This window comes from Ovis aries, chromosome 17 (assembly GCF_016772045.2).
Source record: "Ovis aries strain OAR_USU_Benz2616 breed Rambouillet chromosome 17, ARS-UI_Ramb_v3.0, whole genome shotgun sequence".
In the NCBI taxonomy this organism is placed as follows: Eukaryota; Metazoa; Chordata; class Mammalia; order Artiodactyla; family Bovidae; genus Ovis; species Ovis aries.
Window position 1 is genome coordinate 71,397,428 of NC_056070.1, and position 27,038 is coordinate 71,424,465.

Genomic DNA, 27,038 nt, shown 5'->3' on the forward strand with positions numbered 1-27,038 from the left:
CTGCGTCGGCATGCGGGCGGGTGGGCGGCTTGGCTGAGCTCGGGGCCTGCGCTGACGCGCAAGGGCTGTCTGCCCAGCGTTCAGGGGAAATGGAGGTGCGTTTGCTTCCCCGCTGTGCTCTGCTCGCTCTCCTCCTCAGTCGCGGTCTGCCGCTGGCGCCATGGTGGGAAGACGGGCTCCCTTCAGCCTTCCCCCCAGCGCCGCTGCTCCTGCCCCAGGCCTGCTCTGCCATTTGCTAATGGGCGGTCTGGTGGCTGCAGTCTCGCTCCCAGTGCCGGAAGCTCGCTTCCTCCTCCTCGCGGCTTATCATCCCCCCCTAGAGCAGCGTGGCTGCTGGAAACACCTGTGCCAGGTGGAGCCCCGTCTGCCTTGTGGCGGCGCCCCTCGCTGCTCTGCCTGGCCCTCTGCTCTGCAGGGCACATATGGCCCCTTGTGGGCCATCCCGAGGCAGGCACTGACGGGGTCCTGGGCCTCCTGGGCCAGCTCCTCCTGGCGGCTATGCAGGAGGGCCCTGGGCAGGACAGGGTGCAGGGTGGCTGGCCTTGGGCACAGACGCACACCAGCGCCCAGCCTGGGTGAAGGTTTCAGCCGGGAGCTCCTGGCTCTGACGGCTCTTCCCTTTCCAGGTGTGGGTGGGGCAGGACAGGGTGGCGGAGGCTGGGAGGCTGGGCCTACACCACTCCCTGGCTCCGTGTGCTCGAGCCTGGTGGCAGGGGCCAGCTGCTGCTCCCTTCCATGTGGTCACTGCCCAAGGCAACCCCAGCCTCTCTCTGGGTCCCCAGAGCCCGCTCAGCCACCCCTGCCCCTCCAGGCAGGGCCGGCATGTCTCGCGGCCCCTGCTGTGGGCCTCTGCTGTCCTCTTCTCTGCGCGGCCCGCGGCCTCCGCCTTTGGGCCTCTGCTGTCTGTCCTCTTCTCTGTGCGTCTGGCACCGCCCGCTCGCTCACGGGCTCTCCTCCGGCGCGGACCCTCGCGTCCCGTCGTCGCAGAGTGTGTGTGCGTCTGTGGCCCTCTGTGCGCTGCCCGTTTCCCCGTTTTGACTCTGGCGCTTGCATCTTCCCTGTCTCCCTGGGCTCGTCCTGGAGCTCGAGCGCCCCCTGGAGGCCTGGCCTTCAGTATCTTGCCATCTCTGCGCCCCGGCTCAGGCTCTGCACTTGGTAAACCCATCTTGAGCGGAAGACGGCCCTGGGCACTGAGTGGTGTGTGTGCCTGTGAGGGCCGATGGGCATCCCTGAGCCGAGGAGGCAGGCCTCCCTCTGCTGCAGCAGAGGGCCTCTGTCTTTCTCTCTGCACCCAGCCCTGCCCTGGGAGCTGGGCTTTCCTTCAGTGGGTGGCTGGCAAGGGGGCCCGGCTCTGTCCTCCCTCCGGCCCTCCATCCTGGCTTTCCTCCCCTCTCCCCGCTCTGTCCTCCTCTGCTCATTCCTGATTAAGTGCCTTGCAACCGCACACAGCCTGGGGAGCTGGGCTGGGCCCTGAGCCATCCAGTCCAGAGCGGAGCGAGCTGGCAGTCGTTTGCAGGCAGCTGGCCCCCTAGGGTGGGTTTGCTAGATCGAAGGTCTGTGTGTGACGCCCCCCTGTTCCCCAGAGAGGTTGCCCAGCCTGTCCTCCCCTTCCGGCAGCCTCGGGGTTACTGTTTTCGGAACTGGTTCCTGATTGGACGAGTCCGGGTTCTGCCGCATCCTTGTCTTCCCGGCGTCTCTTGGCCCCCAGAGCAGGGCCCCTGCCCTGGCGTTGCTGGCGCGGCCGGGGCGCCGGTGCAGCCTGAGGCCGTGCCTGTCTCTCCACAGCGTGCCTGTACTTCATCTGCAAGGCCTTGGAGAAGGACTGCCGCTACAGCAAGGGGCTGGTGCTCAAGGAGCAGATCTTCCAGGAGCAGCCGCGCCTGCGCCAGGACTCCCTCCGCATGCTGCTCCAGTGGTGGGCCGCTCACGCTCTGTCCTGCCCGCGCCCCTGCTCCGCGTGCTCAGGGCCGGCTCTGTCCAGCTCGTGCCCGCCTTCCCCTCTCTGAGGCTGGGCTTTCCGCGCTGCCCAGTCCGCCTCTGACCCTCCCTGCTTGCCTCTGGGAGGGGCCCATGCTCAGTAGCGTTGCCCGGGGGGGCCCTTTGCAGCCTGACCACCCGGTCCTCCTGTCTGCCTCCCCGGGAGGAGAGCGGGCCCGGGCCCGGCAGCTCTGGGCCGGCCCTGCTGGCCCTGCCCTGTCCGCCTCCCTGGCTCCAAGGCTCCCTCGCCGGGGTCCCCGCCCCTCCCTGGCCTGCTCGCCCACCTCTGCCGAGCTCTGGCTCCCAGGCCCCCCTTGGCAGCTTGCCGAGCTCGGGCTGCCTCCGTTGCCACTGCCCCCGCCCGCGGTGCCAGCTTGGCGCGCTAGGGGTTAGCGGTCTTTTATCCCAGTGTTTATGCCTCAGGAGACCACGTCTCTTATTCCCATCCATCCCGAGAGGCTGCCCTTCTTTGGGGAGGTGGGTGATGAGCGCACGAGTGCGGGGGAGCCCTGCAGGGAGGGGCCTCCGCTGGCAGAGGTGTGTCTCTGGGAGGCATGCCAGGCCTCAAGCTCCTGCCCTTGCTGTTGACTTCCGTCGGCTTTGGTGAGCTTGGCTGCTCCGAGGGCTGTTTTCAGGTGGGCAGTATGGGGTAGTGAAATCCTTATAAGCTTTTCAGCAAAGGATGAGAGGAGCGTGTGGTTTTTCTGCCGTCAGCGTGGTCCTGCTGATGCGGGTGAAGGCCCGCTGCCCGGCTGTGAGCAGATTAAAGGGCGCTAGTCATGCTGTGTACGTGGGTGTTGAGAACACTAATTACTGCCCTTTGCAGCCCAAGTGCTAATTTTGTTTGTGGGAAGAATTAATACAGATTGCAGGGTATTAACTGTGTGCCGGTGTGTAGGATTTGCACCGTGGCTCTGATGTGCCCCGGTCACGCCTCTGTCCCTCACACTCTCAGTGACATGTCCATCCACGAGGTGTCAGTGAGCGCAGCCGAGTCGCAGGCCATCGTGGATGAGGCCCTGGGGCTGCGCAGGAGGCGGCAGGCGCTGACGGTGCGTGAGAAGGAGCCGGACCTAAAGCTGGTGCAGCCCATCCCCTTCCTCACGTAGGTTGTCCGGGGTACCAGGCGGCCGCTGGGCCCTGCATGGGTGGAGACACGGGGCACACGGGCAGGTGACCGCAGGACACGGGCTGGGCCTCCCTTGCTGGGGTTCCCTCTCTCCATGCTGTCCTTGATCCACCGCCTGCCACACTCCTGCCAGCCCCTCTCACCGCCCACCCGAGGGGAGAGGGGAAGGTGGACGGGGGCCATCAGGGCTCTGAGGGGCCAAGAGTGGGTGGGGAGCCCACCCCCCCAGGGCCTGGCATCCTGCTTGTGAGTCCATGTTCATGACGGGGTCACGCTGCTGCATGGGTTGGAGAGGGTTTAGGGCCAGAGCTGGAGTCCAGGGAGGAGTGGGCGTGGGTCAGGCAGAGGAGGCCTGTGCAAAGGCCCTGCAGCGTGCGGGCTGCGGTTTTGTTTGCAGAACTGAGCGAAGCTACGCAGGTGAGGGTGTGTTGGGCGGGGTGAGGCAGTGAGGTGGGGCAGGCCGCACCCTGGTGACAGGTGGAGGCCTTGGTTTTTAGTCAAAGGGCCTGGGAAGCTGGTCAGGGATGGGTGGGTGGGTACCTTACGCCACACGGCGTCATACTGCAACACAGCATGGCACGCAACACAACACGGGACACGCAGAGCACAGAGCAGCAGACAGTGAGCAGCGCAGCCCAGGCCGCGCCTCAGCACAACACGACACACAGCACGGCTCCTGCACGAGACACACGCGTGCTCGGGCTGTGCCCAGCGGGCTCCGGCCCAGCAGCTGTGGGGCCCCTTTGGAGCACACCCCTGTCAGTAGCCCTCCCCCAGGAAGTCAGACGAGTGGCCGCAGGGCGAGGCCACCAGGCGGTAAAGGCGGGACCTTGCTCAGAAGGGGTTATCACTTGAGCCCGCAGCTACCCCTGCCTGGTGGGGCTGAGATGCCTTGGGGCTCTTGCGGGCAGTGTGGAGGGTGTGGGCTCCGCTCCAGCCCAGCGGCTCCACCTCGGCGGTCAGTCACCCCAGCCCCCCGCCCTCATGGGGACGGCGGCCTGGGCTCTGGGCTCCCTGTGGTGGGTGCTGAGCCCGCGTGGTGACCTTCTCCCTGCAGCTGGAAGTGCCTCGGTGAGAGCCTGCTGGCCACATACCACCACCTCACCACGTGTGAGCCCCCGCGGCCCAGCCTGGGCAAGAGGATCGACCTGTCTGACTATCAGGACCCCAGACAGCGTCCCGCGTCCCCCGAGGAGGCAGTGCCTGTCAGTGTGCTCCAGCCAAGCCCTGCCAGTGCCAGCCCTGCAGCCTCCGTGCCAGAGCCCGTGCTGGCATTCACCCCCGTGGCCACGGCCAGCTTCCCGCTGCACAGCCCCAGCCTGCTGGAGACGGGCGTCCCCACCGGTGAGCGGGCCCCGGGGAGGGCTTCAGGGGGCCCTTCTGCTGAGCGGCAGTGGGAGCTGGAGAGCCCCGCCCTCTCCAAAGGCTGGGTCCTGCCGCTGCCCAGCCCGTAGGAGAGCTCGGGGCTGCTGGCCAGCCTCCCTCAACAATGGGGCCCTGGGGGCAGGGCTGGCCTCAGGTGCAGCTCCTCAGGCCCCCTGCCCTGCCCGCTGTGCTGCTGGGCACTGACACTCCCAGCTTAAGCAGCAGCCAGCAGTCACCACTGTCTGTGGTCATGTCCCTTGGAATGGCATTACTGATTTTTATCATCATTGGAGCCTTCCAAAAACACTTTGGACCAAAGCTTCTGAGCCTTTCCTTGATTTCTGAGTCCCTGATAAAGCCTGCGCGGCGGCTAAAGAAGGTCCTGAATGAACACGTATGTAACGGTGTCCAACTGTTTACCTCTGTCACCAGTGACACCTGTCTGCTATGAATCACGTGACCCTCTTGCCCATATCCTGTCACTGGGCCTCGGGCCTGGGCAGAGTCAGGGTCCCTGCTGCTTGCTTAGCCCCATCCCAGGACAGCCGGTGGGGGGGCTTTGACCCTGAGATCCTGGCATTCTGTGGCTATGGAAAGTAGTCTTGAGGCCTGGCCTGTGGGTGAGAGAGGGGTGAGATTAAGGGATTTGAAATGGTCTTTTCTCAGGCTCTTTTTTGCTAGAGGGGATGGAAAATTTCTTGAATGTCCGAGAAGCCTTAAGTTAAACGTGTAGGCAGGTTATGAGAGGCCTGAGTGCCTTGAGGTGTGTTTCCCTGGCCCAAGTCTCCTGAGCTGTCGACTTGCTCTCTTTGTAAAGGTGATGTCTCCGGGGGAGATAAATCCAAGAAAGGGGTCAAACGGAAGAAGATTTCCGAGGAGAGCGGGGAGACGGCGAAGCGGCGGTCTGCCCGCGTCCGAAACACCAAGTGCAAGAAGGAAGAGAAGGTGGACTTCCAGGAGCTGCTGCTGAAATTCCTGCCGTCCAGGTGCGGCGCTGTCGGTCTCAGCAGAGGAGGCCCACAGCCTCCCGCCTCCCTCCCACCTCTGGTTCTGGGGCCGCCCTCCCCTGTGGGTGCCTCCTCCGCCAACCCCGGACTGGGGCCTCCGAACGTCCTGAAGGCAGGAAGCGGAACTCGCGTGTCTTCAGAGCTGGGGCTGCCTGCTCACGCCTCACGCCTGGGCCTCCCGTTGTCAGGCGCAGATGCCGGGACAGCCCGTGGGAGGGGCCCGTGCTCAGGGAGGTGCCCACTTGGCTTCTCCGGGCTCCGCAGGGTCCCTGGAGCTTGAGAAAGTGGGTGGCGGGTTTGGGAGTCGTCCCCTGTTTCTCGGGTTCCCCAGAGAAGCCTCCCAGGAGGAGGTGGGCCCGGCTGCCCGGGGAAGGGGGTCTGCACCCCCGTGCTCATCCCCAGGGTCTTCTCCGGCCCCTGCGTCTTGCCCTGTCCCCTCCCTCAGACGCTTTGGGGCCTGGTGCTAGACTTCCTACCGCCTTTGCCTGAGTGCAGAGAGCAGGCGGGTTCTCTCTGCCCACCGACATTTGAGGGGCACGTCCTGTGAGCCGGGGCGTCCTCTCCCGTGCCCTGTGTGTTTGTGTTTTCGAGGCTGTGCACCGTTTTCTCCCGTCTGTGGCTCTGGGGTCTGGGGGGCGGCTGTGTGTCCGTGAGCACCCTTCTGGGGTCCTCGGCTGGTTCTGTCTCCTGACGGTCTGCTCCGGGGTGGTGCATCCAAGCCGACGAGGGCGGGGTGGCCAGGAGCTCCCGGTGGCTCGTGAATCTCTGGCCATGGGATTTGGCATTCCTAGTTCCCTGCCTTTCTGTTTCTGAGGGGAGAGGGACGTGCCTGAGTGGAGCCGTTCTCAGCGGGAGCAGGACGTGGGCTCTCTGGTGGCTCCCTCCCGAGCCACGCCTCCTCGAGCAGGCCTGCCGGTGGGAGCCCTGGGGGGCCACTTCCCACCCTGCCCCCTCCCGCTGCCCCGCTTGGGTCCTTGTTCCCCAGCCCTGCTGGTGGGGAACGGCGTCTTCCTTCTCTTTTACCTTTGTTTCAACTGCTGGTTTCCTGTGTGGTTTTCGCGTCAGCTTCCTCGAATGGCTGGCAGGGGCTCGTAGTGGCTTGCTGGGTGCAGTCCCCAGAGGGGGCGGGGGATGCGTTTGTGCCCCGTGAGGTCAAGTCCGTCCTTGGGGGGGTGGCGGGGACAACTAAAAGCGGAGTCCCTGGGGGTCTTCCGGGAGCAGCTGCCTCTCCCCCAAGCCCACAGCACTGTGAGGCATCGTGGAGGTGCCACCTGGCCCCCCTGCCTTCCCCCCCCAGCCCATTTTGGGCCTCAGCATGTGGAGGCTTGGCCGACTGCTGTCTAGGCAAAATCCTGCGGCCGCTGTCTCCAGCTCCCTGTGGGCATCAGTCTCTATGTGGGTCCTTTCTGTGTTTCCCACTTGAAGGTCAGCTTCCTGTGGACAGGGCTCGCTGATCCCTGGCTGTACGGCCCGATGCCTGGTGACCACCTGATGGGATGGGTAGAGGCAAGGCACCGGCCAGACCCGGCCATGAAGGCCTGCAGAGGCGGAGCCTCCTTGCCTGGGGCCAGCCGGGCTGGTGTGAGTCTCGTGTGTTCCTTGCAGGTTGAGAAAGCTGGACCCTGAGGAGGAAGATGACCCCTTTAACAGCTATGAAGTCCCGCCAGAGGCCAAGCTGGAGAGCTTCCCCAGCACGGGGGCCCACAGGCTGTCCTCCGACTCGGCCACGTTCATGGAGTCTGGTAGGAGTGGGCACCATGGGCGCTGCTGGGGCCATGTCTGGGTGGTGGTCCAGGGCTGGCCCAGGGCTGCCTGGCTCTGTCCCGCCTGAGCTCTGAGCTCTGCCGAGTGAGGCGCTGGGCCGTCCTGGCACGGGCCTTGCTGGCCCAGAGGTGCGTCTCACTGTTGGGTGTGGCTGAGTGCTGGGCGCTGTGCTGCTGCGTGAGACTGTACCCCCCAGCCGGGAGGCTTGGACAGGTGGCGTGCGCAGCTGTGGGGGGCGCAGGCTCTCCACACTGCCGCCCTCTTCTCCCGAAGGAGGCAGGCCTGGCATGGAGGTCCCTCCTCCCGTCGGCGCCCCCCGCTCACATCAGGCCTCCCCCCTCACGGCGGGCTCCCCCCTCACGTCAGGTCCCCTTTGCATCGGGCCCCCCTCACGTCTGGTCCCCCTCACGTCGGATCCCCCCTTACGTCAGGTCCCCTTTGCATCGGGCCCCTCTCACATCTGGTGCCCCTCACGTCGGGCCCCCCTTCACGTTGGGCCCCCCTCATGTCTGGTCTCCCTCATGTCGGGCCCCCCCACATCCGGCCCACGTCACATCTGGTCCTCCTCACGTTGGGCCCCCCTCATGTCAGGTCCCCTTTGCGTTGGGCTCCCCCTCACGTCGGATCCCCCCTCACATCGGGCCCCCCTCATGTCAGATCCCCCCTCACGTCGGGCCCCCCTCACGTCTGGTCCCCCTCTCGTCGGGCCCCCCTCACGTCAGGTCCCCATTGCGTCGGGGCCCCCTCACGTCGGGCCCCCCTCGCGTCGGGCCCCCCTCGCGTCTGGTTCCCCCTCGCGTCTGGTCCCCCTCATGTTGGATCCCCCCTCACGTCAGGTCCCCTTTGCATTGGGCCCCCCTCATGTCAGATCCCCCCTCACATCGGCCCCCCTCATGTCTGGTCCCCCTCATGTCGGGCTCCTCTCACGTCTGGTCCCCCTCTCATCGGGCCCCCCTCACGTCAGGTCCCCTTTGCGTCGGGGCCCCCACGTCGGGCCCCCCTCACGTCTGGTCCCCCCTCACGTCTGGTCCCCCTCTCGTCTGGTCCCCCCTCATGTCGGGTCCCCCCTCGTCGGATCCCGCTCACGTCAGGTCCCCTTTGCGTCGGGGCCCCCCTCACGTCAGGCCCCCCTCACGTCAGGTCCCCTTTGCGTTGGGCCCTCCTCACGTCGGGCCTCCCTCATGTCAGGTCCCCTTTGCGTCGGGCCCCCCTCACGTCGGGGCCCCCCTCACGTCAGGTCTCCTTTGCGTCGGGCCCCCTCACGTCAGATCCCCCCTCACGTCGGGCTCCCCCTCTCATCAGGCCCCCCTCACGTCGGGCCCCCCCACATCTGGCCCCCTTATGTCTGGTCCCCCCTCACGTCTGGTCCCCCTCACGTCAGGCCCCCCCCCTTGTCCAGCCCCCCTCAAGTCAGGTCCCCTTTGTGTCGGGCCCCCCTCACGTCTGGTCCCCCCTCACGTCTGGTCCCCCCTCACGTCGGGCCCCCCTCACGTCGGGACGTCTCTCCGGCAGAGAAGCAGGATGTGCACGCCTTCCTGCTGGGGAACCTGAGCAACGGGGGAGTCCTGGAGCTGATGGTGCGCTTCCTGAAGAGCATGGGCCTCAGGTTCCTGCTGCGCTGGCCGCCGGGCCTGGCGGAGGTCGTGCTTAGCACCTACCACAGCTGGCGGAGGCACAGCGCCAGCCTGCCCAACCCGCTGCTCAGGGACTGCAGCAACCGGCACATCCAGGTGGGTCTTCAGGGCACTCTGGCCCCTCTTCCCCGGAGGAGGGCGGCTGCTTCTAGGGGCAGCGTTGGGGGCGTCCAGGGCTCCCAGAGGTGGAGGAGCCCCGGGTTCACAGGTGCTCAGGGCTGTGTGGGTCAGGGGCCCCTGGGCAGGCAGCCTCTGCTGGGACACGTGTTGGACTGCCTCCCGGCGGCGTCTGCCCGGGTCCGCCCCCCCGAGGCAGGGTGGAGTGGTGGTGGGGCCGAGCTTTGGTCCCCGGACAGACCGCTGGGTCAGTTGTCAGTTGTGCTCCCTTGGCTGGGCCGGAGCCCCCTTACTGCTGAGCCTCAGCTTCCTGGTATGCGGGGGAGCCATGCACCCACCCCGGGCGCTGTCAGGGCTGAGGGCCTGCGCTTGGCGGGGGGCAGGGCTGCCTCTTGCACGGGACGGTCCCCAGGATGGGGCGGATGGGCCTCACCAGTGTTCCTGAGTCCGTCCCAGGGAGGCCCATCTGTCCTTAGGTCCCAGCAGCAGCCGCTGGTTATGACTCAGGGAGTGGATGGTAGAGGGCAGAGAGGCGCCCCCGTTGGAGTCGAGTCTAGCTGAGGCTCCTTGTGTCCCCACCCTCGGCCCCTGGGCCCCCTCATGTCGGGTCCCCTTGGCGTCGGGGCCCTGCTGACCCTGCTGACCCCGCGCCTGTGCTGCAGGAGATGATGCTGATGTCTCTTTCCTGCATGGAGCTGCAGCTGGACCAGTGGCTGCTGACCAAGGGCCGGAGCTCTGCAGGTAGGCCCCGTCCGTGTTCCATGGGGGCCCACTTTCTGGAGGGGGCAGGAGCCGGGGCCAAGTCCCTCCTCCAGGGGCACATTTCCTAGGCCGCCTCGTGAGGCCAGGAAAGACCCGGGCCTCTGAGAAGCGGTTGAGCCCCATGGGAGCCACCTGCCTGCTGGTAACTCGGGATGAGGGCCAGGGCACCTCTGTTTCCTCAGGTCATCACTGGACACTTTGCATGTCCCCAGATACGCTCAGCGCAGTCTGCTTGGTGAGGGCTGCGAGCCCCAGGGTTTCTGCATCCTTGTTGGGCCCGTCGGGCTCTGACGCTGGCCACTTGGGACCATGGGGCTCCGAGGGCTCAGTGCCTCGGGGAGCAGGAGGGCATCTGGGCCCCACTCATGAGGTTGACTCCTTCCGGCCTGACGGTTTTCAGTGTCTCCTCGGAACTGCCCCGCAGGCGTGTTGAATGGCAGGTTCGGCCCCGACTTCCCAGGGGCCCACTTCCTGGGGGACCTCCTGCAGCTGTCGTTTGCCTCATCCCAACGGGACCTGTTTGAGGATGGCTGGTTGGAGTTTGTGGTCCGCGTGTACTGGTTGAAGGCTCGATTCCTGGCGCTGCAGGTTGGTCTGGGGGCAGCTGCTTGGGGAGGAAGCCTGGGCACCCAGCACGGAGGGGAGGGCTGGTCACATGATGGACCGTGTGTGTGCATGCCTGATAGCACCTGGGCACTGGGCTCGGCGTCAGGAAGCGTGGTGTGGGGGGGATCTTCAGGGTCCTGGAGCCAGCGTGCCCACCACCCACCTAGCCACAGCACCGGGAGGGTCTCGTGGGCCCCACAGACCCAGAGAGGTTGCCTTGTGGCCTTGGCCCTTTGCTTGTGTTTACTGAGAGCCGTGGGGAGGACTGGGGCGGGCTGGCTGGCCCCCAGCCCCCTGAACACCGTGGCACCCTTCAGTTGGTTAGTTGGTTCCAGAGTGGGCCGGCCCAGTCGAGTCACAGCTCTGCCACCTCCGCTTGAGCCCTGGACAGGTTCTGGGCCGTGCGCCCCTGCCGCAGGGGTCACCGCGCTCCCCCGGGGGCCGTGGCGTGGCATCTGTGCGTCCGTCTGTTCAGTAGATGCGTGCTGAGGCTCCGTTCTGGCCAGCTGCTGTGTAGGGGGGAGGTGGGGATCGGCCAGCCCACCCCCGTGGTGCCCCCCGTGTGAGGGGCTCGGGAGGCAGCCCTGGCAAGTCGGTGAGCGCACCTCCTCTGCCCAGGGAGACATGGAGCAGGCCCTGGAGAACTACGACATCTGCACGGAGATGCTGCAGAGCTCAGCCGCCGCGGGGGCTGAGCAGAGAGACGTGGTCATCCGCCTGCCCAACCTCCACAACGACTCGGTGGTCTCCCTGGAGGAGGTGAGCAGAGCTTCCTCAACGGTGTTTTCCTGTCAAAGGCCCGACCTGTCCATACGGACTAGGAGACAGGGCGGGAGGGGGCCCGGGAGAAGCTGCCCTGGCGTTCAGGGTGCCGTGGACTTGAAGGCTCAGCCCTGATGGAGCACCTGCCGGGGGCCAGGGATGGGAGCCGGCTGGGAACGGGGCGTGGGGGGTGGGGAGGGGTCTTGCTTGGCTCCCAGGCCCGTGTGGCGGGGCAGCTCCAGCAGGATGAAGGGAACCTCCCCAGAAGCAGACCAGCATTGCTCTGGCCCTGGGCTGGCCAGCGGCCTGTGGCTCTCCTCCTGGCCTCACCGTGCAGCCCCCAACCCCCACCCACAGCTCCGTGTCTGTGACATGTCCTTGGGCTGAGGGTGGCCGTCAGGCTCTGCAGAGTGGCTTCAGGCCCAGGCCCGGTGCAGCAGCCTGCTACCCGTGTCTGGCAGGCCTCCTGGCAGAGAGGACTCCAGGGGTCGGTGGTGGGTTCCTGCCTCTGGCCAGGGCCTGCTTGATCTCTGCAGCCTCGTACCCCAGCCCAGGAGGCTGGGTTGCTGGAGTGTGGCTGGGAGGCGGGCTAACTGTTTTAGCATCCTCTGTCTGGAGCCTGTGCTTTGGGGGTAGTTGTGATTTTTGGTGTATTTGTTCTTTGAAGACTGGCACGCCTTGACCCTCACAGAGGTGCTGTCTGTAAAGCAGTCGCTTGCTGTGAATGCGTCTCGTCTGGGTCTGATAAGGGCAGAACCCTGGCCGCCCCAGGGGGCCCGTGATGGCTTGGTCAGCCAGCGATCCTGGGCCTTTTCCAGATTGACAAGAACCTGCGGTCGCTGGAGCGCTGCCAGTCTCTGGAGGAGACGCAGCGGCTGTACGAGGCCGGCGACCACCGCGCTGTCGTGCGCCTGCTGCGCCCCACCTTGTGTACCAGCGGCTGTGACCGCGCCAGGCACCTGCAGTTCATGACCTCCGTGCCCGAGAGGCCGGCCCAGCTGCTGCTGCTGCAGGTGAGCGCACCCGCCTCGCCTGCGCCCTCCGCCGTCTCCTCTGAGGGAAGCAGAACGAAAGCCTCCCCGTGGCGGCGCTCACGGGAAGCCCGCCTCCGGCTCTGGACCTCGTGTGGCTAGGCGGGCGCAGCCATCCACCCACCTGATGGTCCGCCTGCCTCTTTCGCTTTTTATTTTCTTTTTTTCTAAATGCATTTTTCTACTTTATCGCTTGGTCTTCTCTTTCACTGGTTCTAAAAGTAACTGTTGAGCACGTATAAAACTAGATGAAGTACACGTACACCGCAAAACGGGAGCGCGGTGAGCTAACCGGCCCGGAGGCCCAGCCCTGGCGGGGAGGAGCAAGGGTGCGCGAGGCTCGCGTGCCCTCTCGGCCCCTGAGCGCCTGTCTCCTGCAGCTGAGCCCGCCCCCACCCCCAGTGCCCAGGGGCTCGCCAGGCTTGGCGTCTGCGGGGCGGGGCATTCCCGCCTCTCATCCCAGGGCATGGATGCGCGCCCTTGCCCTAGAGGCCTGCCATGGGGCCTCACGAGCTCTTGCGTGTGGGCATGGAGGAGGATGCCTGGGGCATGCTGGGCGGTGCGGGCTAGGCTGCCAGCTGGTCCCTCAGACTCATTACCTCCCTGGGGCCTTCCACTTGAGTTTGGGAAGGAAGCCCTGGCTTCTCTCAGGCTTCGTGAACTGGAAAACAGGTAAGAGGTGTGGTTGGGAGCAAGTGGAACCGGAAGGGGAGGCAGGGGTGAGGAGGTGGGGAAGGAGGTCAGGCAGCCCTGTATGAGGGCGGGGAGGAGCTGCGATGCCCTCAGTGCCCTTGGCTGGGGGTAGGGGGCAGCCGAGGAGCTCAGGCGCTCCTGCTCTGTGGACTGGAGCCTCTGGATGAGAGGACGGCACCACCCGCTCCCGCCCCCGACCCCGGAGGGATGGGCACCTGCTGAGGAGGCACCACGCCATGCTGAGCCTGAGACGAGGCCGCCCCGCTGCCAGGGGAGCTGCTGCTGCTTGTGCAGGAGTGACTGGATCTTTGCCCAGCTTCCTGTTGGCAGAACGTGTTTTCTTGTTGATTTGGAATGCTTTTTATATGTTAAAGGTCTTAACCATACTCACAGAAAACTAGTCAGTCTAATCATACTAGGACCACAGCCTTGTCTAACTCAGTGAAACCAAGCTATGCCTGCGGGACAACCCAAGACGGGCGGGTCACGGTGGAGAGGTCTGACAGAATGTGGTCCACTGGAGAAGGGAATGGCAAACCACTTCACTGTTCTTGCCTTGGGAACCCCATGAACAGTATGAAAAGGCAACATGAGAGGATACCAAAAGAGGAACTCCCCAGGTCAGTAGGTGCCCAATAGGCTACTGGAGATCAGTGGAGAAGTAACTCCAGAAAGAATGAAGGGATGGAGCCAAAGCAAAAACAATATCCAGTTGTGGATGTGACTGGTGATAGAAGCAAGGTCCCATGCTGTAAAGAGCAATACTGCATAGGAACCTGGAATGTCAGGTCCGTGAATCAAGGCAAATTGGAAGTGGTCAAACAAGAGATGGCAAGGGTGAACGTCAACATTCTAGGAATCAGTGAACTAAAACGGACTGGAATGGGTGAATTTAACTCAGATGACCGTTATATCTACTACTGCAGGCAGGAATCCCTCAGAAGAAATGGAGTAGCCATCATGGTCAACAAAAGAGTCTGAAATGCAGTACTTGGATGCAATCTCAAAATGACAGAATGATCTCTGTTCGTCTCCAAGGCAAACCATTCGGTATCACAGTTACCCAAGTCTATGCCCCAACCAGTAATGCTGAAGAAGCTGAAGTTGAACAGTTCTGTGAAGACCTATAAGACCTTGTAGAACTAACACCCAAAAAAGATGTCCTCTTCATTATAGGGGACTGGAATGCAAAAGTAGGAAGTCGAAACACCTGGAGTAACAGGCAAATTTGGCCTTGGAATGCGGAATGAAGCAGGGCAAAGACTAATAGAGTTTTGCCAAGAAAATGCACTGGTCATAGCAAACACCCTCTTCCAACAACACAAGAGAAGACTCTACACATGGACATCAGATGGTCAACACCGAAATCAGACTGATTATATTCATTGCAGCCAAAGATGGAGAAGCTCTATAGAGTCAGCAAGAACAAAACCGGGAGCTGACTGTGGCTCAGATCATGAACTCCTTATTGCCAAATTCAGACTCAAATTGAAGAAAGTAGGGAAAACCGCTAGACCATTCAGATATGACCTAAATCACATCCCTTATGATTATACAGTGGAAGTGAGAAATAGATTTAAGGGCCTAGATCTGATAGAGTGCCTGATGAACTATGGACTGAGGTTCGTGACATCGTACAGGAGACAGGAATCAAGACCATCCCCATGGAAAAGAAATGCAAAAAAGCAAAATGGCTGTCTGGGGAGGCCTGACAAATAGCTGTGAAAAGAAGAGAGGTGAAAAGCAAAGGAGAAAAGGAAAGATATAAGCATCTGAATGCAGAGTTCCAGAGAATAGCAAGAAGAGATAAGAAAGCCTTCTTCAGCGATCAATGCAAAGAAATAGAAGAAAACAACAGAATGGGAAAGTCTAGAGATCTCTTCAAGAAAATTAGAGATACCAAGGGAACAGGTCATGCAAAGATGGGCTCGATAAAGGACAGAAATGGTCTGGACCTAACAGAAGCAGAAGATATTAAGAAGAGGTGGCAAGAATACACAGAAGAACTGTACAAAAAAGGTCTTCATGACCCAGATAATCATGATGATGTGATCACTAATCTAGAGCCAGACATCTTGGAATGTGAAGTCAAGTGGGCCTTAGAAAGCATCACTGTGAACAAAGCTAGTGGAGGTGATGGAATTCCAGTGGAGCTGTTTCAAATCCTGAAAGATGATGCTGTGAAAGTGCTGCACTCAGTATGCCAGCAAATTTGGAAAACTCAGCAGTGGCCACAGGACTGGAAAAGGTCAGTTTTCATTCCAATTCCAAAGAAAGGCAATGCCAAAGAATGCTCAAACTACCGCACAATTACACTCATCTCACATGCTAGTAAAGTAATGCTCAAAATTCTCCAAGCCAGGCTTCAGCAATACATGAACCGTGAGCTCCCTGATGTTCAAGCTGGTTTTAGAAAAGGCAGAGGAACCAGAGATCAAATTGCCAACATCTGCTGGATCATGGAAAAAGCAAGAGAGTTCCAGAAAAACATCAATTTCTGCTTTATTGACTATGCCAAAGCCTTTGACTGTGTGGATCACAATCAACTGTGGAAAATTCTGAAAGAGATGGGAATACAGACCACCTGACCTGCCTCTTGAGAAATCTGTATGCAGGTCAGGAAGCAGCAGTTAGAACTGGACGTGGAACAACAGACTGGTTCCAAATAGGAAAAGGAGTACATCAAGGCTGTATATTGTCACCCTGCTTATTTAACTTATATGCAGAGTACATCACGAGAAACGCTGGACTGGAAGAAACACAAGCTGGAATCAAGATTGCTGGGAGAAATATCAATAACCTCAGATATGCAGATGACACCACCCTTATGGCAGAAAGTGAAGAGGAACTAAAGAGCCTCTTGATGAAAGTGAAAGAGGAGAGCGAAAAAGTTGGCTTAAAACTCAACATTCAGAAAATGAAGATCATGGCATCCGGTCCCATCACTTCATGGGAAATAGATGGGGAAACAGTGGAAACAGTGTCTGACTTTATTTTGGGGGGCTCGAAAATCACTGCAGATGGTGACTCCAGCCATGAAATTAAAAGACGCTACTCCTTGGAAGAAAAGTTATGACCAACCTAGATAGTATATTCAAAAGCAGAGACATTACTTTGCCGACTAAGGTCCGTCTAGTCAAGGCTATGGTTTTTCCTGTGGTCATGTATGGATGTGAGAGTTGGACTGTGAAGAAGGCTGAGCGCCAAAGAATTGATGCTTTTGAACTGTGGTGTTGGAGGAGACTCTTGAGAGTCCCTTGGACTGCAAGGAGATCCAACCAGTCCATTCTGAAGGGGATCAGCCCTGGGATTTCTTTGGAAGGAATGATGCTAAAGCTGAAGCTCCAGTACTTTTGCCACCTCATGAGAAGAGTTGACTCATTGGAAAAGACTCTGATGCTGGGAGGGATTGGGGGCAGGAGGAGAAGGGGACGACAGAGGATGAGATGGCTGGATGGCATCGCCGACTCGATGGACGGTAGTCTGAGTGAACTCCGGGAGATGGTGATGGACAGGGAGGCCTGGCGTGCTGCGATTCATGGGGTTGCAAAGTGTCGGACACGACTGAGCGACTGAACTGAACTGAAATGAATCTTCTTCCCCCTCAAATGCTTTTGTCAGTTTTTTGTCTGATTTTAAATTGCAGCTTCTGTTTCCTTTGACATACAGAAGTTTTTAATTTTTAGTGCATCAGATCTCTTGATGTTTTCAAATGGTGGTGCGTTTGTTCGTTATGCTTGGAAAGCCTTTCCGAGGCTCGAGCAGCCTTCGTCCTGTGGTTGCAGACTCGGGATGGAGCTCCTGCAGTGCGCCTGGCACAAGGCAGGCAGGCACCCCTGACGGAGGCTGCTCGCCACAGGGAGGCTGGCAGGCGGCGACAGTGGACAGACGGGGGTCCGTGCGCTGGGCTTCTCCCAGCCATGGTAGGCATGGGGTTCGTGCTTGCTTGTAGCCCACTTCTCTGAGCATTTGTAGGGCGGGGGCCTGGCTTGGAGCCCACTCTGGGACACGCGGGAGGCTCGGTCGCTCCGCGTAAATGAGCTGCCTGCCGCGATCTTCAGCATAAGGGTGCCGTTTCCTCACGGTCGCGTGGATTCCTGTCGTGATATCTTGGGTTGCTGTTTTAGCAGGACGTTACTGCTGGTCGTTATATCTTCTGGCTGTGCGTTTCTGGTTTATAGGCACCCTGGTGAGTTTTGCGTGTTAGCTTCAGGTGTAGCCCCTTGGCTGCGTTCCCGTTCCCTCTGACGGCCTGTTCTGGGGGACGGTCTGTCGCCCCAGGCAGGGGGGTCCTGCTGGCCTTGGGCGCTGGCAGCCAGTCTCCTGCTTCCTGGCTCTTTCTGGCCTGGAGCACCGGCAGTGGCCTTCTGTGAGGGTGATGCTGGGGGCCCCAGTCTTTTCCTTGACTTTCTCGCAGCCGCGCCTGCTGTGTGTTCTCACCGAGAGGGCGTGGCTCTGGCTGCGGCTTCCACCTCTGCCCGCGGGCTCAGCTCACCTCAGTGGCTCCTGCTCCATGCGCCAAGAAACAGGGGGCCCTGCTGTCCCCGCCCCGGGGCCCGAGTGGGAGCCTGGCCGCGTGTCCCCTCACCCTCTCCTCCCTCACAGGACTCCCTGCTGTCCCCGCCCCAGGCCCCAGGGCCCGAGTGGGGAGCCTGGCCGCGTGTCCCCTCACCCTCTCCTCCCTCACAGGGTGGCCCTGCCGTCCCCGGGGCCCGAGTGGGAGCCTGGCCGCGTGTCCCCTCACCCTCTCCGCCCTCACAGGACTCCCTGCTCCGGCTGGGGGACCACCGGCAGTGCTTCGAGTGCTCCGACGTGGCCCTGAACGAGGCAGTCCAGCAGATGGTCAGCGCCACTGAGGTTGCTGCCAAGGAGGAGTGGGTGGCCACGGTGACCCAGCTGCTGCAGGGCATGGAGCAGGCTCTGTCGGCGGATAGCAGCATCCTGCGGGACTTGTCCTCTGCCGGTGGCCTCACCCGACTCACCAGCAACCTCATTCAGGTAACCCGGCTTCTCCCCGCCCCTCCGCACCCCCCCCCCGCCTGTCCCCCCCCCCGGCCTGTACCCTCCCCCCCCCCGCCCCTGGCCAGAGCCCGCAGCCTGGCAAGCTGCCCGCCGTGACGCCCCGCCCGCAGGTCATCGACTGCAGCATGGCTGTGCAGGAGGAGCCCAAGGAGCCCCACGTGGGCTCGGTGCTGCCCTGGGTCATCCTGTTCCGGGTCGTCCGGCAGGAGGAGGACGCCTTCCGCTCCCTGTGCCACCAGCAGCAGCTCCAGAGCCCGGCGGATGAAGGTGCGGGGGCACGGGGGCACCTCTCACCCATCTGCATCAGGCTACAGGCGCGCGAGGGCTTGGGAGCCAGAAGTTTTCTGGAAGGAGGCAGTGGCAGTGTCTGTGCGGGCTGGGTGGCGGGGGCAGGGCCGCGGACCGCGCCATGCTCCCCATCGAGTGCGGGGGGCTAGCCCCGTGCGGAGTGGGGCCCCGGAGCCTCGAGCCACTGGCCTCTCCTGGCTGGGGGCCTGGGCGGCACGGGGCAGGCGGGCACAGGCTCCACTGTGCGGCTGTGGCCACGGGCCAGGCAGGCGGCCTCACCCGCTCTGGGGACAGTGGCGCGTCTCAGGGTCGCCGGAGGGCAGCCGGAGCATTGGAGTCGTAGCCGCCGCGCGGGCTGGGCCGGCTCGGGCGGCGCTCAGGGCGGGCCTGCGGGGTGAGCAGGGCCTTCACGGGCTGGTGCTGGAGCCTGGGCAGCTCCTGCGGACCCGTGCTCAGCGGGCGAGACTAGAGCAGAACAGCAGCTCAGTGACCTTCGGCCAAGACTGTCTGTTCCTCTACCAGGTGGACTGTATCCTTCGGTTTCCTTGCATTTTCAGCATAAACTTGACGAAGACACACGCTTTCCATGTAGCTGTGATTACCACACACGTATTCATGTGTTTACTCAGCCTCCTTAAGAGTGCATTCACTGGGGCTTTCCGCTCGCCCCTCGACGGGTGAGCCGAGTGCGCCAGCAGCGCAGGCAGCCATGTTGGGGCGACCGCGGAGCCCCTGCACGCTCCTGCTCGGAGGGCTGCACCCGCAGCCATCTGTCAGCGGCTCTCTGCTTGTCAGGCCTCTGCGAATGAGAACTTCTGTCCCTGATGGTTCATGGTCGGGGGGGAGAAGCAGGCCCCCCAGCAGCATCCACAGAGCCAGACTGTGGATGGCCAGTCTGAGGCCTGATGGATGGCCGTGGGGCAGCTGGGCAGGGCCCCAGAGAGCCGGGCGTGTGGGCGGGCTTGGGGAGGAGCCAGGCGGAGGAGGGCGCCGCCCGTCTGCTGGCAGGGAGCGCCCTTCGTGGTCCAGCCTCCAGGGCGGCCGTGCTGCTGTCTACTGGGTCATTCTGGGCTCAGCATCTCATGCTCACCTTTTTGCTTCTGCTAAATTGACTTTTTTGGATAAATTTTTAGAACAGATTATCTTTAGAACTCTTGACAAATAGAGCCTCTGTGTTTTCAAAAAAAGTTTTAGTGGTGAAAAAAAGGTTTATACCTATAAACATGCATTATTTTTCTTATAAAAATAATACAAAAAGTTTTGTGGATTAAGAGTCTCCTCTTAACTATGTAAACACAATGTAGTGTTTTGTAAAAGCTGCCAGTAAGCAAGCAAGGAAAGGAAGACAGTCCAATGCCATAAACCTTGGACGGGTGGGCGGGGAGACAGGGATCTCAGTGGGCTGGCTGCCCATGTAAACCAGAACAGTCAGGAGCCTACGACCGGACCCGCGGAGGCTGGAGAGTTCACGGTGCTGGAAAAGGTGGAAGACGTGGAGGACAGAGGTGTGGGGGTGAGGGAGCCCCCACGGCCGCAGGGAGCCCAGCGTCAAGTACCAGAATAGGTCCCTGAGTTGCAGCTTTAACGCCGAGCCTGCAGATTGAAAGCGTGTGGTGTGTCCCCGGAAGGCTGCTACCCAGCCGTCCGTATCCAGGCACCTCGTGGCGAAGGGGGTCTTTCAAGGACAAGCAGATGCCAGCTTTCTAAACTGAAGAAGCAGTTGAAGCGAGGCTCGTCTCAGAGTCTTCTGGCGCGGGTCAGCGCCATCGGGGAGACGCCCATGCGTCGACGAGGCTCTCACGGCAGATGCATGTGGGCCGAGGCGCACAGCCGGCCATTTGTGATCACAGTGGACTCCAGCTCCTTGAGGGCGTCTCAGGAGCATTGCTGGAGGACAGTCAGTAAGGCAGCGGGAGGCAGGAAGGGAGAGCGCCGGGAGGGAATGTGCGTTGGGAGGGAGCCAGCGGCCAGGCTGAGCGTAGGCGCAGAGCGGGACGTCCGCGTCATCCGGGCGGCACCGGAGCAGCGTGCGCAAGCCGGCAGACTGGGAGCCGGGCCGTGCCGTCACCGACGCAGGTGGCAGCCGCCCGATGCTGCTGCAGGTGGAGACGGACACGAAGCGCGCGAGCAGCCAGAAGGGCTTGAACTTACTCGCGTTCTGACTGCTTCAAGCAGTGCTTCTCAAACCTTTTCTGGCCGGGACTGACCAGTAACGAAAAGCATGCCACAGGTGTCATGACGGAGCCCTGGTTCTGCTGGGCGGGGTTCGCTCTAGTGCTCTGTCCCGAGACCGATGGGCCTCGGATCAGAGTCTGAAGCACACCGAGGTGTCTAGGGCAGCTAGCGGCACTGCCAGCGGTGCTCGGACGTTTGATCGAGATTGGGCTGTTCTTCCTCCTGCGATAGTTAAATAGACCTGCATGTGGGGAGTTTGAAGTTGAGCGGTGGTGTGTGCAGTCTGGGCCCTACCGTTGTGAACGACTTACCTGTGTCTTTCAAAGTGTCTCGCGCGCATGGAGAGATGCTTCCCGGGATGTTCACCAGATGTCAGCCCCGGTTATGGGCGGGGTGGGGGGTGCCCTGCTGCCTGGGGATGGGCCCTCCCTGCTGTATACTTCCCTGTGTGAGCTGAGCTGTTTTCTGATAAGCGCCTTCTACGGTAGTAAAGCCAGACGCATCATCACTGATTTAAAAAGGGAAAAACAGATGAGAAAGGAAAGGGGGGCAAGCAGGGGGCCCACTGTGGGGGCCGTTGGTAAAGACGGGGCAGGGGCCCGCTGCTCCCCGCTGTGTGCATGCTGACACCCCGTCGCCCAATCTCTCCCCAGCGTCGGCCGAACCGCCCACGCTCCCCTCATCCCTCATGCTGCTCAACACGGCCCACGAGTACCTGGGCCGGCGGGGCTGGTGCTGTAACTCGGACGGGGCCCTGCTGCGATTCTACGTAAGTGCCCACCCCGCCCCCCCGCCCCCCCCCCCCCCCCCCCCCCCCCCCCCCCCCCCGCCCGCCGTCAGCCCTGGTCTGGAATGTGCGCGCACGTCCTGTGTGGCTCTCTGCCCTCTCCGCCTCTCTCTCTCTCTCTCTCTCTCAGTAACACTTAAACTTGTTGACTCTGTTTCTTTGGTGATTATAGATTCACTCAGACTATTTTCTCAAGGCAGTTCTGGTTTTCAGTAGGGTTCACGTAAGCATGACATTGTTCAGGCGTTTGCTTCGGATTTTACGGCCTCTGCAGTGCCCCTAACCACCCCAGTGTTCTTGCCTGGAGAATCCCAGGGACGGCGGAGCCTGGTGGGCTGCCGTCTATGGGGTCGCACGGAGTCGGACACGACTGAAGCAGCAGCGGCGGCGGCGGCGCCTGGTCCCGCCCCTTTGTCCCGCCAGCGTCCCTCTTCTGCGCTTCCTTGTCCTTCGTTGAGAAGTGTTGCGTGTGGTTGGTTGAAATTAGTTTCTTCACCTAAACCAGCTGCTGGTTGACCAGTATTAGCTACTGACCTGCTTTCTCTTTGCTTCTAGGTCAATAAGTAGTACTTTAGCATTTAACGCTTTTTACTTTGTGTGGGTTTGCTCTGTGTTCCTAGCTTACTAAAGTAAGTGCTTACGTTGGCGATCACTTTCTAATACACCTGTGTTAAAGGTTCTAGCTTTTCCCCAAGCACATTTTCGGCTGCATGCCGTAAGTTTTGATACTCGCTGTCTTTATATAGCCCATTCCTAGCTCTACTGAGTTAGGTTTAGAAGATCTGGTCTGCACTGTGCCTAGTATCTGCCGCTGCTGCCAAGTCGCTTCAGTCGTGTCCGACTCCGTGCGACCCCATAGACGGCAGCCCACCAGGCTCCCCTGTCCCTGGGATTCTCCAGGCAAGAACACTGGAGTGGGTTGCCATTTCCTCCTCCAGTGCGTGAAAGTGAAGTCACTCAGTCATGTCCGACTCCTAGCGACCCCATGGACTGCAGCCTACCAGGCTCCTCCGTCCCTGGGATTTGCCAGGCAAGAGTACTGGAGTGGGGTGCCTGTGGAGACTCGCTTTTTGTTTCTAGTCTTGGTGGAAAATGCCGCAGATACTTGAAGAGGGCGTGCGTTTGCTAACAGCAGGGCATAACGATGGCGGTGGCTCCGCCTCCACAGATTCACCCATTGGCTGTGTCCATCCCCTCCTCTGAGGGCCTCGCTGGTGTCTGCCACAGGTCCCCGCCACCCTAACGGGACTCACCATCTGCCGCGTGACTGACTCTCTAATTCACACCCCTCCGGGGGAGTCTGAGGGTCCCAAGGGCAGGGACGGTGTCTCCCTGTGCCCAGCATGAGATGGTGCTCGTGTAGATGCCTGGGGGGCAGGCGAACGGCGAAATGAACTCATGCAGCTAGAAGCCGCCTGGGTGCTGGCAGCAGGGAGGCTGGGCGGGCCTTCCTCGGGCCTGCGGAGCGGCTGCAGGGCTGGCGGCCCATCCTGGGCCCTGGGCCCAGACACGCCCCCCAGGTCAGCGGAGCTGGTGGGCCCGCCCCCAGGCGCTTCTTCCCACCTGCCCTCCTGCCAGGTGCGCGTCCTCCAGAAGGAGCTGGCTGCGCCCACCGCTGAGGACACGCACCCGCACAAGGAGGAGCTGGAGACGGCCCTGGAGCAGTGCTTCTACTGCCTGTACAGCTACCCCAGCAAGAAGAGCAAGGCCCGGTACCTGGAGGAGCACGCGGCCCAGCAGGTGAGCGGCTGCGGCATCAGGCGCACGAGGCCCGTGGGGGGGGGGTCTCCCTGCGGGAGCTGGGTGCGCGGCTGAGCCAGTCGCCCACGCGCAGCAGCGCGGCACTCCTGCAGTAGCTGTTTCCCCCTGGGTGGAGTCCTACAGGTGATCCCTTAGAGAGTTCCCATTCGTTTGGTGTTGGGTTTTCAGACTGCAAGCAGGTGTTAGCTCATGGCTCCTGAACACGGTCAGTGGAGCTTTGATCTGAGGGAGCCCACGCGGAAGTGTGCACTCCTGTGGGCAGAGTCCTGCTGTTTCCCCTTCGGGGTGCGAGCTGCCCTGGCCCAGAGCAGGCCCTTGCTCCGCGTTTGGCAGCCAGGTGACTGGCCCGCTAGCGTGGCGGTGTGGGCTCGCAGAGGGGCCCTCAGCCCCAGAGTCTGTCTGTCTAGACGCCGGCTTTTGTTGGCTCGAGTTCTCCCCGCCGCACGAGTGGGTTTGGGGGTTGCCGTCTGTGAGTGGGTGCGTCACGTGCGGTGGCCTTGCTGCCAGGGGCCGCCGAGAGTGCTTGCGTGGAGCCCTCCCCGTGCGCGCCCCAGGCTGCGCTCCGACCGCCTCTGTCTGCCTGCAGGTGGATCTGCTGTGGGAGGACGCCCTGTTCATGTTCGAGTACTTCAAGCCCAAGACCCTTCCCGAGTTTGACAGCTACAAGACCAGCACCGTGTCCGCCGACCTGGCCAACCTCCTGAGGAGGATCGCCACCATCGTGCCCCGCACCGAGCGGCCTGCCCTGAGCCTGGACAGACTGTCCACCTACATCGAGGGCACCTCTCTCGAGGTTGGGGCTGGCTGCCGGCCGGGGCCCGTCTCCCGCCCCCCAGCGCCTGTGTGCCTCGGCCCCTCACGCCTGCCCTCTCACCTGCCAGGTGCCCTGCCTTCCCGAAGGGGCCGACCCCTCCCCTCCAGTGGTCAACGAGCTTTACTACCTCCTGGCCGATTACCACTTCAAGAACAAGGAGCAGTCCAAGGCCATCAAGTTCTACATGCACGACATCTGCGTCTGCCCCGACAGGTGAGCCGCGGGCTGTGGGAGGGCGGGCCCCCGGAAGGAGGAAGACGAGCGCGCCGAGCCCTCTTCCCCGGTCTCGGGCGGCCCTCTGCTCCCGGCCTGCGGTGTGGGGGTGCCGCCTGGCTCCAGCCTGCTGGGGCGCAGCCTCCGCTCCTGGTCCCGGCCCCCCGCCCCGGGGAGTCAGCTGGATGCCTGCCTCCTCCAAGGCCACACCTCTTATCGTGGCTGTTTTCCTCCTTGGGGCGGGGCTGCCATGCTGGCGCAGACCTGCGAGCCAGTTGTCCCGGAGGCCCAGGCTTTCTTCCAGTGAGCAGGCCCTGGTGGCCTCTGCCTGAAACGCAGGGACTGGCCTGCCCCTCCCGAAGGGCTGGCTCAGGCGTGAGGTCCGGCTCGCTGGACTGAGAGCCAGCCATGCCTTGGAGAGCCAAGGTCGAGAGAAGCCCCTCTGCGAGTGACCTGTGCCTGAAGTCTCCGAGGGGCGCTCGTGGGCAGCCTTCCTGGGTGTTCTCGGGGATGGGGAGGTCTGCCTCGTCAGACCTCCGGGCCAGGGAGTGGGGGTCTGGGGTCTGAGGGGAGAAGCCAGCATGTGCCTCTCACCGCTGAGGGAGAAGCCGCCTAGAGGAGCCCTTGGAGGCCTGTGAGCCCGCGTCCGTCCTGCGCGCTCGTGTTGGTGGCCAGGGCGGGAGATCCTTCTGGCTGCACGCAGGCCCGTGGGTGCTGCTGTGGCAGGGTATGGAAGGAACTGCCCAGGCGGAAGGCCCCCAGCTACTCCCACCGTGCTCCCCCCAGCCCCCTCTCCGGGGAGAAAGGCTGCTCACCACCCGCTCAGGCCTCCCCTTCCCTCATTCCTGGGCCCGGGGGGCGGAAGTACCCAGGAGAGAGCCAGGGAGCTTTGTGAGCTGGCGGGCTCCCCGACGTGGCGTGGTCCGGGGACGCCAGGGGCCAGCTTTATGGCTCTGCTCGGATGGGGGGAGACTGGCAGCTACCGGAGGGCAGTGTGTCCGTGTGGATGCTGCTTCTCTGAGCTGTGCGCTGAGAACGCGGGACTCTGGGGGCCCACGTGTGGCCTCGGATCTCAGAGAGGCCCCTGCGCTCTCCCCTGCAGCCCCTCTGGGGTGGTCTCAGGATGCTGGGTCTCAGGCATCACGTGGTCCCCTCACTGTCATCTGGCTGCTGGGCCCTGCCCTGGGTCCCGGGGACAGCTGGTAGAAGCTGGGTGATGGGGGTCTCAGGGTCTGAGCTGCCCCAAGCTGAGGCTCAGGGAGGCTGCAGGGCACGAGGTCACAGCTGCAGGACAGCCCCTGTGCACCCCCGGAGCCGCCCTGTGGGGCCGCCCTCCAGGCAGGGAGGCGGAGGGCAGCGGGGTGGCAGGCCTGCCCGTGCCAGGGCTGTCCCGTCCGCGTAGTGCCCGGGCACTGGTGAGGGGCCTGGAGACCTGTGCCCTGCGCTCCCCTCGGGGTGGCTGTCCGGCTCAGGGGTGCCTGTGGCAGCAGTGTTCTGAGCCACGCTCCATCGTGGCTGCAGGTTCGACTCCTGGGCGGGCATGGCTCTGGCCCGGGCCAGCCGCATCCAAGACAAGCTGAACTCCAACGAGCTGAAGAGCGACGGGCCCATCTGGAAGCACGCCACACCTGTGCTCAGCTGCTTCCGGCGGGCGCTCGAGATCGACAGCTCGAACCTGTCCCTGTGGATCGAGTTCGGCACCATGTCCTACGCCCTGCACTCGTTTGCCTCGCGCCAGCTGAAGCAGTGGAGGCCCGAGCTGCCCGCTGAGCTCGTGCAGCAGGTGAGGGCGGCAGGAGGGGCTCGGCCCTGCCAGCTGGGCGCCCGCCGCCCGCACGCCCCGGCTGGGTGGTGAGCTCCGGTCAGCACAGGCCTCCGGGCCGCGGCAGAACCGCTGTCCCCTCCCTCTCCCTTCTGAGGGGCTTGCTGAGCCCTTGGGGGGCTGTCAGCGCTGCTGGGGTGTGGTGTGGGTGTGCAGGGGCTCCCTCGGCTCCTTGAGGGGACGCAGAGGGGTTCCGTGGTGTGCCCAGGCGCGTGTGGCAGGACACCTTTGTCTGGGGAGGCTTCCCTGGAGAGCAGGCACGAAGGGGCCTGCATGTGGACCGTCTGTGGTCAAGGCCGTTGATGGTCGTGGGGCCGCAGGGAGGCCTGGGGACAGCAGTTGCTTAGCCAGTGGGACCCTCCCCCCGGGCGAGCACCATCAGCCTGCGCTTGAGCGAGGTTTCTGTCTCCAGGCCGAGGACCCCCCCCCCCCCCAGCACCCTGCAGAGCAGTACATGGGCTCGCGGGGCCCTCGGCCTCGTGCCTCCCCGACTCCGTGCAGCGCGCTGAGTGGGGGCGGCCCGGGCCTGCGGAGCCGTGAGGAGCGCACGGTGTAGGGAGCTGAACTGAGGCGGGAGCGCCTGCGGGAGAGGCTAGCATAGAGCCCCGGGGCTGTCCCAGGGACTCTTGGGGGCTGGTGCGGGTCCCAGAGTCAGACGAGGGCCCAGGGAGGTCCGGGGGCCATCTCAGGGCTGTTGGGGGTCCCAGAGTTAGATCAGGGGTCCAGGGGCCACCCTCAGGGCTGCTGCGGACCCTGCAGTCAGACGAGGGACTCTGGGGGGTCTGGGGGCTGCCCTCAGGGCTGTTGCGGACCCCAAGTCAGACGAGGGCGGGGCGTGTCCCCTGCAGTTGGAGGAGCGGCGAGACAGCATGCTGGAGACGGCCCAGCACTGCTTCACGTCGGCGGCACGCTGTGAGGGCGATGGGGATGAGGAGGAGTGGCTCATTCACTACATGCTGGGCAAGGTGGCCGAGAAGCAGCAGCAGCCGCCCACGGTGTACCTGCGGCACTACCGGCAGGCCAGCCACCTCCTGCACGAGGAGGCGGCCCGCTACCCCAAGAAGATCCACTACCACAACCCCCCTGAGCTGGCCATGGAGGCCCTGGAGGTGAGGCTGCGCTGGCCGCGGGGTGGGGGTGGGCGCACGCTCCCGAGACGGGCCTGCGGCCACCCCGTGGCACCGTGTGCGCTCCTGCTCCAGCGGCCGGTCCCCTTCAGGGGTGCTCACTGTCCCTTCTCGGGGGGAGCGTCAGCCCCCAGCACTGCAGCTCTGGGCCCTTGCACCTGCAGCCTGCTCCCTAGGTGCTC

General features: G+C 62.8%; 1 protein-coding gene across 4 annotated transcripts in view; it reads left to right on the forward strand.

The window, feature by feature from the left end:
* Nucleotides 1-27,038, forward strand: part of CABIN1 (calcineurin binding protein 1) — a 75,512-nt gene that overhangs the window by 8,887 nt on the left and 39,587 nt on the right. For 2 of the 4 annotated variants that reach the window (XM_027956844.2, XM_042234152.1), the window contains exons 7-24: nucleotides 1,786-1,915; nucleotides 2,933-3,082; nucleotides 4,164-4,450; nucleotides 5,289-5,457; nucleotides 7,084-7,220; nucleotides 8,755-8,972; nucleotides 9,656-9,734; nucleotides 10,156-10,343; nucleotides 10,980-11,120; nucleotides 11,942-12,136; nucleotides 17,609-17,845; nucleotides 17,980-18,136; nucleotides 20,986-21,101; nucleotides 22,698-22,859; nucleotides 23,467-23,673; nucleotides 23,762-23,907; nucleotides 25,429-25,690; nucleotides 26,578-26,838. In XM_027956844.2, coding sequence (XP_027812645.2) covers nucleotides 1,786-1,915; nucleotides 2,933-3,082; nucleotides 4,164-4,450; nucleotides 5,289-5,457; nucleotides 7,084-7,220; nucleotides 8,755-8,972; nucleotides 9,656-9,734; nucleotides 10,156-10,343; nucleotides 10,980-11,120; nucleotides 11,942-12,136; nucleotides 17,609-17,845; nucleotides 17,980-18,136; nucleotides 20,986-21,101; nucleotides 22,698-22,859; nucleotides 23,467-23,673; nucleotides 23,762-23,907; nucleotides 25,429-25,690; nucleotides 26,578-26,838 — 3,242 coding nt within the window. The remainder of the gene's footprint in view (nucleotides 1-1,785; nucleotides 1,916-2,932; nucleotides 3,083-4,163; nucleotides 4,451-5,288; nucleotides 5,458-7,083; nucleotides 7,221-8,754; nucleotides 8,973-9,655; nucleotides 9,735-10,155; nucleotides 10,344-10,979; nucleotides 11,121-11,941; nucleotides 12,137-17,608; nucleotides 17,846-17,979; nucleotides 18,137-20,985; nucleotides 21,102-22,697; nucleotides 22,860-23,466; nucleotides 23,674-23,761; nucleotides 23,908-25,428; nucleotides 25,691-26,577; nucleotides 26,839-27,038) is intronic. The other 2 variants (XM_042234151.1, XM_042234154.2) reach the window with 2 other exon arrangements.